The sequence below is a fragment of the Anoplophora glabripennis genome, unplaced genomic scaffold, assembly GCF_000390285.2.
Source record: "Anoplophora glabripennis isolate ALB-LARVAE unplaced genomic scaffold, Agla_2.0 scaffold12, whole genome shotgun sequence".
In the NCBI taxonomy this organism is placed as follows: domain Eukaryota; kingdom Metazoa; phylum Arthropoda; class Insecta; order Coleoptera; family Cerambycidae; genus Anoplophora; species Anoplophora glabripennis.
The window spans coordinates 426,558-439,203 of record NW_019416512.1 but is presented as its reverse complement, the minus strand read 5'-3'; the positions used below and the strand labels follow the sequence as shown (position 1 = coordinate 439,203).

The window sequence follows — 12,646 nt, the reverse complement described above, 5'->3', positions numbered from 1 at the left end:
AAAAAAAATTGTGTGTGTATTAATTTGAATCTGATCTTGGGCTATAGCAGGGGTCGGCAAGTAATTTTAGGTGGGGTCCGGATACTTCTAAAAATTTTTAAAGAGGTCCAGAAAAAAATTCACATTTCTTACAAATTTTCATTTGAACTCAAATTTAATCTGCTTACTAACCATTAAGGACTCAAAACACTTACACAATTGTAAAATACTAGAAAAAATGATAAGGATGTCACTCAAACGTAAAAAAACATTTTTTTAATTATTTATTTGAGTAATTTATACTTTAAAAAAATTTTTGGCGGTCCAGTATTTTACCTTTCGCGGTCCGGACCTGGACCGCGGTCCGCCAGTTGCCGACCCTTGGGCTATAGCATGTTTTCATTTTAAAATAACTCCATAAGGAGACTATTAGCTACATCTTGTCCAAATCTGCTTAGTGCAGCTCTCTCGGTTTGAAGAAATCAATACCCATGTGTGTTTTCAGTCATGAAAATTGAATAATTCCAAATATTTCGAATTTTCACCACCAAGAACGGCTGTGACAACATTTTCAGCTGCAAGGTGATGTTTCGCATTGTATTAGCTATGTTCTATCCAATTGTTAATGCAACTCTCTCTGTTTCGAAAATTCGATACATATGTGTGTTTTTAGCCACGAAAATTCAATAATTCCAAACATTTCGAATTTTCACCACCAAGAACTGTGGTGACAACATTTTTAACAGTATGGCGACATTTCGCATTGTATTAGCTATGTCCTGTCCAAATTTTGTTAATGCAACTTTCTCGGTTTCGAAAATTCGATACCTATGGGTATTTTTAACCACCAAAATTGAATAATTCCAAATATTTCGAATTTTCGACATCAAGAACGGCGGTGACAACATTTTTAACATTAAGGCGATGTTTCGCATTGTGTTAGCTATGTCCTGGTTAATGCATCGCGTCATTAGGATCCAAGTCTGGTGATTTCACAGACCGTACCCTTGTATAAACCAAAGAAATTAGATATTTAAAATGTTATTGATAACATTTTAGTCACTGACAAATTTATGGCGGTTACGTTAATAATTTTGCGTCCGTCGAAACTGGATCGTAACGAACCCAAATGGAGAAGCAAACTCATGATTCTACTACAGTAGTAATGTTTGTTGTTTGTTACAATGCACATAAATCACCGCAAATTAAGGGCGGTCGGGTCGCGACAAACGTACAGCAGAGATTTTAACTTTCGCGACGTTAATTTGTTTCGCTGGCATTGTCCAGCGATTGCTCGGATTGAAATACCCACCGCGAGCTCATTTGTTTCAATTAGGGGCAATCGTTTAGTCCGTTTAATTCCCTGTTTAGTACGATAACACCAGTCAGTGGCGGTTCGTGCATGTAGTAATTAATTTTTTATAGTTTTAAACGTCATTTTAAGTATTAATTTAAATGTTTTATAAACAATCACAATCAACAATATGTATGCAGGATGTTTCGAGATTAATTAAAAAACTTGAAAAATTTGCCCTATTTTTAAAATGGGAGATAAATCCCATAAAAAATTTTAGAAAGTGACTAATATACAGGGTGTTCCACAGAAAAACCAAACGTTTGGTTTACATCTCTGAAATGCAACAGTCAATTCTTTTTTTTATATAATTCTTTGGAATGGCAAGAAATTTTCCCCTATCTACCACAAGTAACACTGCCAAATTTCAACAAAATATTCAGGGTGTTCCACAGAAAAAGTAAACGTTTGGTTTACATCTCTGAAATGCAACAGTCAATTGTTTTTTTTTTATATAATTCTTTGAAATCGCAAGAAATTTTCCCCTATCTACCACAAATAACACCGCCAAATTTCAATAAAATCGGCTAAATGATTACTAAGATTATTACGAAAAAACGATTTTTTTAAAAACGTTTGACACCCTGTATCTTAAAAACGAGGCATTACTGCATCTATGTTTATATACATTTTTCATCGTAGAATCACTCAAAAGATCACCCCTTGAAGTTTGGCCACGTACTTAAATAACATCCTGTATATCGATAATCTAAATTTACATTTTGGGTAAATTATACAAAAAGAGTAAAATTACATGCTTAATATATGTAACTTTACTTCTATGATGTAATTGTACATTACCCACTGTGGCTTTTTTATCATAATAATTTTATGCATCTGTCAGATTATTATTTTTTTTCATTTCTATTATGCATGTTTTTATGTATTTTTTTAAACTGTTTTAACTAAAATTATTTGTAATTGTTTCCTACCTTAGAGTTCGCTTTGTTTACCTGGGTAGTTGTTCACTTAAAGATTTAAATATATAAATAAAACATAAAATCACAATTCCAACAGAATAAGAAAAAAATAGTCCTCTAAAGAAATGTTCACATCCGCATCGTTTTGGAGATGGAGTGTTTTGAAATTTAAAGAAATAATCACTTTTTCTAAAATATCTTGGAATGACAAGATTTGTCACTTACTAAAATAGGTCAGTAAAAAATTAATTTCATTCGAAAAACGGACTGTTTTCGATTTAGGTATGACTTTTTCTTACCATTACGAAGCACTTTAAATCTAACAATACTTAAATGAAATGTACCTAATCATGAGGAGTCCGAGAAAATAATTGAACTATTTCTGTTCCCGACCATGTGATGCTTTTTCCTACCTCTAACAAAATACAATGCGCTAATGAATTTTTTGACGTTCCACTATTATTTAAAATTGCATTTGTTGCAAAAAATTTATTTTTTTATAATATTTTTAGTATTATTCATAGTATAGCATCTTTCTCATACTTAAACCACCTGAATTCAAATTTTAAGTTTTCCAATTAATCCTGAAACTCCCTTCATAAAAATTGTTTTAGAGAATATTGTTATAAATACAACAAAAATTTATAACTATAACTGTCAATTTGCAGTAAAATTGGAGTACAAAACAGAATCATTCCTGTCGGTTCCAACAAGAGAATATTTTAAAATAATAATTACACCCAGCTGTAGAAGGTACATTTGCTTTTATTTAAATTTTTCTTAGATTTATTATTGGGAAAATGTCACAGCGCGTAGGAAGGAAAGATTCAAATATAGGTACAACATTTCGAAAAGAAAAAAAAAAGACGATTCAATCAATGTGTTCAATCCCACGCTGAGATTTACATTTTTATTAAATTCCCATAAATATCTTGAGTAAAATAAATACCGTATCGGTGCGCTTAACGTTTGAATTAAAAATAACCCTCACATTTATACGTGTAGTTTATGTAATGTCACCAATTTTTCCAAGGGAAGAAAAATCATTACTATGTGGGTGAGCAATTTCCACACTTTTGAGGGATTTATTACATTTTTCCGTGGATATGGGGTAAAATTAATTGTAATACTACCTATTGTTTTATGACGCAAATCAATATAGGTATGAAATATTACAAAATTACAAAAGAAATATGTTTTTGTTTCTATTCTTTTAGGAAAGTTATTACCAAAATCTTGTGTATCTGCTATATATTAGTTACAACGAAGTTTTACAGAATGTAATAGTTTAAAAATATGTAAGGTGTTTAAAAAAGTTTAAAATGTATAATTTTTAAAGTGGAAATTATAAATGAGATAATTCAGGGGTGAATATTCAGGGGCATCGTCATCCCTCTTTTAAGAGTACGCCACCAAAATTTTCCTATAAATAATAACCGTTTCTGAAAGAATAGATAGACCGATTCCAAGAAAACGCAAATTAGAAAATACTGGACACTATCAACAATAAACTTTTTGTCCAGAGTCCACAACAGAACTGTAGGTATTCCTAGAATAGCAAGTAATAATAAAACCTTTTTTTTTGCAACGTAGATTTAATGTGATATATCCGCTCTTTCAGCAAGTGTATCACATTTTTCCAATGAAACGTAGAAAGTAATATACCAGCAGTTAATTTAGGTGTCAATCATCAGACACACCAATTTTCGCTCTATTTTCGGAAGAGCCGCCAGAGTTTAATCTTACATCTCCCCACGCAATGCCGAGCCTGTGTGCGACCCTTCCGTGTCCTTCGGGTATTGTAAACAATATTAAGGGATAGGGTTCCCGCTTTCCTTAAAACGGGATCTCCAAATTGCCCAAAAAGAGGACGGAATTTAATAGGTCGTTTAAATTTTAACTGCAGTTAACTTTGACACTTGGCCCATAAATTTCTCCCCGTCGATATTTAAAATAGGTACAGGGAGGTCTGCCTTTAAGGAAACATCATATCAAAATGTGTACAAAATAACTTAACTGTAGGACTGAAATTGGCTTATACACGGTGTCACTTACTCATCATTTTCATCAAATTTAATACAAATACTCAAATATCTCTTAAAAAAGGTAGGTACGACGTAGATTTATGAAATTTATGATGGCGACTTAACAAAAAAAAATAATTCACCCAATTTGTTTATATTTATATCAACCAGTAACGGAAATACTGGTAGGCACACTAATTAATCCGATTCTGGATGGGGTAGAATTTTTTAAACGATTATTTTTTATCTCAAAGTTAATATTACGTTCTAAACTAGCAACCGTAGAAAATCCTATGTACCAAATTTGAGTAAAATTAAACGAAAATTAAATAAGCTTTTTTTATCTTCTTTGGTTTTATATTAATCTAAATTCTCGAGAAAACTCATTTTTTTATGTTGTCTTTAAAACAATATTAATGTCGTTGTGGAATCCTCTGTTAATATTTTCACATTTATTGAAAATATTCACATCAGAAGAAAAAATGTAATTACAATATAACTAAAGAAATATATCTATTTCTGGAGCATTATTAAGATATCACTTGACATCACGCTCCTGAAAAGAGTTACTAGTATCTTCGCGGACCCTTAGGTACATCTGTCAAATTTTTTCTTTAAAAATTAATATCTCAAAATCCATAAGTCCTAGGTATAAGGAATATTTAATAAAGTGACCCTCAAACACGTAGAATCCGAAAATGCAATAATATATAGAGTGTCCCATTTAAAACAACGAAGTAGGTGTCGACTTCCGGTATAATCAGAAGTGCTGGAGATTTATAGATATTTTAGTTGTGTTCGCCCTAGAGACATTGCCATGTTGCCAAATTTTCAAACTTTTCGGAGCAGCACTTTCCTAGATATCGATCGACGTAGTTCCCGGAGGGTCGCCCTATATAAAATATACAGCCTTCGTTAACAAGTTACGGGCCCTCAAAGGTGAAAATTAAAAATTTATTTTTATTTACAGTCTCTATACTATTAACTTCAGCATGATGCAAATTTGGTGATCGATAACACATGCGTATAGCTTGTTTTTGATGTTGTAATGAAACTTCATTATGCCCAAAGAACGCCAGGGACGGACTATGCCCAATAACAACCCAGAACTTTTGCATAGATGACGATCGCAATCTGCCTACATCAAAAATAAGTTCCTTGAAGAATTTGCCAACGGTTCAATGGTTCAACTCGGTAAAGTTAACAGTTTAGGAAATATTTGTGATTTTATTTCACAGCGCACATCGAGCGGCGCCTTCACCATTTTTTGTTTTAATTTTTAATTGGATATAATTACTATATTAGAACCGTACATATTTTTAAAATAAGAGCCTAGAAAATCTTAATGTCTGCTAATGTAATATTCACTACAAAATTTGACAAACACACTTTCACATAACACAAAATAGAAAAAGCAAAACAAGAATAAGTTAAAGTAAGTAAAAAAATAATTTAAAAAAAGAAAACTACCAAAATACATTTTCAAAATGGGCACCTTCCACCTCCCCACACTTCCTAAGTCTACGATTGTTATTTTGTTTGTACACGAAAAAAGCATTTCTGAGGTATGTCTAATATTATCACAATGGAAATTAATTCTTTGTGGCAATTAATTTTCTGTATTGGGGTTGAATACGCTCAAATTTTCAGTTATCCCCACAGGATAGTCCATCGGGTTCAAGTCTAGAGAACGTGGGGACCATGAAATTGTGTTTGTCAAATAGTTTTAGTGAAAATTACATTAGCAGACAGTAAGATTTTCTAGGCTTTTAATTTAAAAATATGTACGGTTCTAACATAGTAATTATGTCTAATTAAAAATTAAAAACAAAAAATGGTGGAGGCGCTGCTCGATATGCACTGTGACATAAAATCACAAATATTTCCTAAACTGTTAATTTTACCGAGTTGAACCAAGAGGTTATCGTTGGCAAATTCTTCAGGGGACTTATTTTTGATACAGGCAGATTGCGATCGTCATCTATGTAAAAATTCTAGGTTGTTATCCATTGGGCATAGTCAGTCTCTGGCATCCTGGGCATAATGAAGTTTCACTTCAACATCAAAAACAAGTTGCACGCATGTATTATTAATCACCAAATTTGCATCATGCTGAAATCAATAGTTTAGAGACTGTAACTAAAAATAGCTTTTTAATTTTTTTTTACCTTTGAGAGCCCGTAACTTGTTAACGAAGGCCCGTATGAAGAAAAATTATATGGAGCCCTGATATTATTTTGACCTTATCTATTTGTACTCGACATTTTTGTATCAAGTACCTGGACACTCTGTGTATAAGGATATGCTTCGTATTGGAAAAGATTTAAAAAATGAAATTAGGCAAACACGTGTGAAATTACTAAGCAACAAACAAGAAATAAGAAATATCTTAAAGCAGTTGAAAAATGCACAGAAAGAGGAACGTGGTTAATTAAAATGGAGAGAATTATTTAGTTATTCTATATTCTATATTGTTTTCTTTGATCTTTTGCCATATGCGAAAATTTTCCATTAATGTGAAAATTTTAGGGGCGAACAGATTCTTGCGCTTAATTTCTATTTACATACTAAATAAAATAAATTACTTGAAAAATTGAATAGCTTTAAAAAACAAAAGCAAAAGTAAAAAAGTAAAAAAATATTAAATATTTGTGTTCATATCTCGAGCACGATTAAATGTATTTCATTCAAAGGCAGAGAAAGGTCTCTGGAGATGCTAAATTGAAAAATAAAAATCTAATGTATTTTTTAATGACTAAAATCATTGTCATGTCACAATATAATCACGTGGCAAGTAATTATTCCTTGCTAAAATGTGAAAATGTTTCAGTTTCAAATAAGGGAGATATAAGGGTGGTTCCATGAAACACAGTGTATATGGTTGATTTGTATCTATTTTTTGAGGATTTTTGCATATGTAAATCATAAACGTGCGGCTACTGAATATGGACTAATTCTGACCTTTATTTGGTAAAATATCCGGAGCGTGAAATAAGGTCGTCTAAAATTATTAGGAGACTTACCGTAGGGGGTCTTTAATATGTATATATCTATCTAACGAGATGGCGCACAGATTTAATATGCTAGCCGTTGAGCACATGACGTCGAAGGCCACCCAAGTGTCACAGAATTGAGCTCCAAAAATCCAGTATCCTGAAAAAAAAGATTACAACTGTTAACAAGTATTGGCACATAGAGCGTTCAGTTTATCTTGTCGAATATACTCGTAAGATGGTCACTAGATCGTTGAAAGTATTTTAATTTAATATATGTATGTATTTCACCAGCTTTTTTCTAGTGTAGTCAAATGATGCTTGATTAGTTTTAATAAAAAAAAAGTATGGAGAGTAGTGTTGTTTAAAACATAGTATCAATTGAAACAAACACGTTGATGTCAAATAGTGTTGGGCATTAATTGATTAAATTTTCACTCAATTAATTAATTGATTAAAAAAGTAATTGCGATTAATTTAATTGCAGTTAAAATTAATTGCAATTGCACGTTGTAAATAATTTATTTGGGTCAATGTATATTAATTGTGTCTTGCAACTAAATCAATTACAATTCACTTTTTCAGTTGTTCTAAAAAACAATTAAAACTATCTAGCAGTTATCCCGCTTCGATACATACAGACACTTTAATTTTATGTGAACAGATATTTGAATAAATAGCTTATATTAACTATGTGTCAAGTTGTCAGACAGTATGTTTCAAAAGAGAGTGGTGTTAAAATGCTCTTAACTATTAGTCCAGAAGTTAGACCAAAATCACCCGGAATACGGAAATTTTTTTCTGATGAACCGATCGAGTTGCGGTTTTCGGCATTGCCTTCTGTAAAACACCGAATAGCTGAGTAATTGCCTTCTAAATTTCTAATCGGGGGTTTTCGGGGTTGGGGATTCTGAATCTGACACTAGAAAATATCCATTAATCTTAGCTTGTCTATCACTGAGAAAAATTGTCGTAGAATTGGAGAGATCCTGGACTGTCCGTTCCCAAGAGACACATTTCGTAAAATCAAAGAAATATTCCTTTAAACCGAAGAATATTTTATGGGTCATGGACTTTCAAAAGAATCTCTTGGGCCCGTGCAACTGCGGATAATGCATAACAATTAGGTGACAAAATCAGATTATCGACAATGCAGATCCTCGTGGGTGCAGGAAGCATGAATTACATCCACATTTGCATGTACAAATTGTTTTGGAACCAACTGTTCCAATCCTGAAATAATCGAAAATGTAATAGGTGATAGTGATGGAGACAGTGATGGCAGTACTGATGATGAAAATTGTGATTGATAGTGAAAGTGGTAGATAAATATATGATAGTAGTTGTCTCACTAATTGCCTTGCAATTAAAAAGAAAATTGGCTCTCAGAATAAAGTAGATTCTTTTCGTCTCATTAATTTCCTGTTAGTTTTTCTTACCCTTCTTGCCTAATCTCTGTAAATTTACGTGTGTTTACGTACAATGTAAAGATAAGCCTACAAGATCATGGTTGGTCAGCGGGTGGGGCAGTTTTATTGCAAAAATCTGATGTGCCTTTCGATGTTTTCCAGAAAGCCCACCCCACGGGCGTCGGACATACTCAGAAATCAGAATCAGCTATTGCTCTCTCAGCTATTCGATGTTTTACTGAAGCTCACCCCTTGCCCCCCTGGGGGCCCCAGGGGCGTCGGGCATACTTTTCAGTGTCAGAATTGAAATCCCCGACCCCAAAAACCCCCGAGTGGAAATTTAGAAGGCAATTACTCAGCTATTCGGTGTTTTACAGAAGGCCCCCCTTGCCCTCCTGGGGGGCCCCAGGGGCGTCGAACATACGTTTCAGTGTCAGAATCGAAATCCCCGACCCCAAAAACCCCCGAGTGAGGATTTAGAAGGCAATTACTCAGCTATTCGATGTTTTACAGAAGGCTCCCCCTTGCCCCCCTGGGGGATCCCAGGGCCGTCGGACATATTTTTCAGGGTCAGATTCGGAATCTCCGACTCCGAAAACCAAATTTCTATAACTTTAAATCAATTTTTACCATTTTTAGAAAATTCGGAAAAATTGATGCACTCCAAGATGCACTTTATGCACCCGCAATGCAGTTTCGATCCAGCCCCAATGTGTAATATATAGACTTTTTTCCTGATATTTTTCCAAAGACAATGCCGAAAACCGCAACTCGATCGGTTCATCAGAAAAAAATTTCTGATTTATTGTCTAACTTGCCTGGTCTATATTATAAGAAATGATTACTAAAATGTGATTGTCAATATTAAACTTAAATTGCTAAGTGATTGTAAAAATTAACTTTCATTCATAAATTAATCAGAAAATTAAACTTAAATTAAGAAATTATTGTCATAATTAAACTTATCATCTAAGTTTAATTATTAAAATTAATAAAAAGAAGAAGAAAAAGAAATAGTCTGTTAAATAGCATAATTTTTGCAGCACATGCTAAACATTTGATCCATTGCGGTCCAAGATGGCGTAACACTTTATGATCATAGTAATTTACCTTATTAAGATCCAATTTAAAAGTTACCCTTCTCCGCTCGCTTGGTGAGGGTGAAAAATATATGGTCAAATTATACAGGACGTGGCGTGTATAATCTATAAAAATTAAACTACAGCTTCCTAACGATATTTGTAATAGAAAAAAGTCTTATACGAAAAAGTTCTATTATGCGTTTTTTTTCTTAAATTAAAGGTCAATTATGGATCAAAATATTTTTTCTGGACCGGTTGGACCGGTTCTGTCCATGTGCTGTTATAAGTTACGTGCTGTAGACCAGCTGCATAAACAAACCGTCGTTGAAAGATAGAAAGATGCTTCTCAATTTTTGGGGAATTTTTCAGTGCAAAAGTACAGATTAAAAAAAATCGATATTTAAAAAAAACTGATATTTTCTTATTATAATAATTAATAGTAATTACTGTCTTAAATGCATTGTTGTTACTGCAACAGTTCGCAAATAAAACCACATCCGTAAGTATCTGTAGTTGCCAACTGCGTGCACTAAACAAACTCCATTAAAATATCGAACAAAATGAAATAAAGCTTACCATTTCTACAGGCATGGCACCGACGCACCCAATTTTGGCTAATATTTTCCCAAATTCCAGGTATTCCCCTAATTGTGTCAGTAGATTCAAATATATGGTTTCGTAATTCTTCCACCGTAACAATTGGAGCATTGTAAACCAATGACTTCAAGTGACTCCAAAAATAAAAGTCCATTGGAATTAGATCGGGTGACCGAGGTGGCCACGGTACAGAACCAAAGCGTCCAATCCATCGCTGAGGAAACATTTCATTCAAAAGTATCGTTACTTCTCGAATACTGTCTGGAGGAGCCCCATCTTGAAGATAAAACATGCGTGCCCGAACATGTAATGCCACATCGTCCAATAAATTCAGGCAACCGGTTCTCCAAAAAGTCAGCATTTAGTCGTCCTTCCAAGAAATAGGGACCCACAAGTATATCGCCTATTATGCCAGTTCAAACATTTACCGAGAACCGATGTTGAAAATAAGTTTGCCTAGTCGCGTGAGGATTTTCATCGGCCCATACGTGCATATTATGGAAATTCACATCATCACGGGTAAATGTCGCCTCATCTATTACACAAACATAAGCAGGAAAATCTACTTGATTGGCACATTGCCGTAAAAACCATATGCAAAAACGCATTCGTTGATCCGGGGGTAAAATCTGTTGAACTGGTTGCATATGATAGGGGTGCAACAGATGGCGCCTTAAGATGCGATGTACGGTAACAGATGAGGTTCCTACTTGCTATGCGAGTCATCGAGTACTAATTGTGGGGTCTTCGTCAATATATTTCAACATTGCATCTTCAACATTAAGGTTCACTTGCTGACCGCGTCCTTCTCCTCGAGGAATAACACTTCCCGTATCTCGCAGCGGCTGAACGCACTGTAGGATTGTATTTGTACATGGAGGTGACGTTGTGGCCATCGTTCCCGTACAAATTAGTCGCTGCGAGCGCATTTTCTCCGGCTGCACCATACACTAACACCAATCGACACGTTCGGAAATAGTAAAAGCGTTGTTTTCTCGTTTCATTGTAAAACTAGTTTATGCCCAAACTAAAAAATTAAGCAAAGTAAGAAATAAGAAACTCGTTTTTAATGTAATCAGCACGCTATTCTTATTTTTTACTTCTTTATAAAAATTACACTGTCACTATCGTGGAATTACAAAAAAAAACTTGTGTCTGCAATCTTTCTTTTTAATACTGATGGGTTGATGGGCGATGCTTACTATTTAATAATTAAGTGAATAATGAATTCTATACAAATACTGTACAAATTTTTTGACAATGTACCGTAACCTTCTTTTAGTATTACTAGTATTAGATTATACCGACTTAAATTATAAGGTTGCATCTCGGGTCGCATAAAAACATTTCCGAAGGTTTTAATAAATAACACAGGGTCGGCTTTCATTTTCGTTGAATAAATGAACTTTATAAAAAAAAAAAAAAATACGCATAGAACTTTTTCGTATAAGAGTTTCTATTATAAATATCATCAGGAAGCTGTAGTTTAATTTTTATAGATTATACACGTCACATACTGTATACCTTTCGTCTAAAACATCTAAGAAGTTTGTAGGTCGCAGTTAAATTTTGACTACAGGATCGTTTTTAGCTCATCAAAATACATCAGAAATGATATGTTCAGATTAGGGTGGCCCAAAAACAACTATTTTTTTTTTCGTGTGAAAATATGTTAGTTTATCATGTTTTAAGAGCCCCCTCAAAAAATCAGCTCAAAAAAATTTTTAATTGTTTTTTTTTAATTTTTTTTCCTCGTTATTTTATCATTTTCTAGGTTGAAAAAAATCTCGATTCTGAAAATTTCAAATCGATATTTTAATTACTAAAGGTCACTCATAATTATTTTAATTTTCAAAGTAGTGTACCTGTTTTCGTGCGACCTCTAAAAAGTAATTTTTTTATTGAATTCGATGAACAAAAGAATGGAAATAAATCACGACACTTAAATTTTAAAAAATTAAAAAACTATAATTATTTGATACTCACAGTGCGGTAGTAAATTTTGCCTCGAGAAATTTTTTAAGTGTCTCGCGAATTATTTCTTTTGTTCATCAAATTCAATAAAAGAAATTTATTAGTTCGTTGATATTTATTTTTTGAGGTCGCTCGAAAACATTTTAGGTACACTACTTTTAAAGTTTAAAGTAATAATTGTGAGTGACCTTTCAAAATCGAGATTTTTTTTCAACCTAGAAAATGATAAAATAACGAGAAAAAAAATTAAAAAAAAAAATTCAATTTTTGACGATTTTGGAAATTTTAAAAAATCTTGAACTAACATATTTTCA

General features: G+C 33.1%; 1 protein-coding gene across 1 annotated transcript in view; it reads right to left on the bottom strand.

Annotated features, from left to right (window-relative positions):
• LOC108903216 (dopamine receptor 1) overlaps positions 1-12,646 on the bottom strand; it is a 79,121-nt gene that overhangs the window by 53,640 nt on the left and 12,835 nt on the right. The window contains exon 3 of the mRNA XM_018705318.2: positions 7,301-7,430. Within this exon, the coding sequence (XP_018560834.2) occupies positions 7,301-7,430 (130 nt within the window). The remainder of the gene's footprint in view (positions 1-7,300; positions 7,431-12,646) is intronic.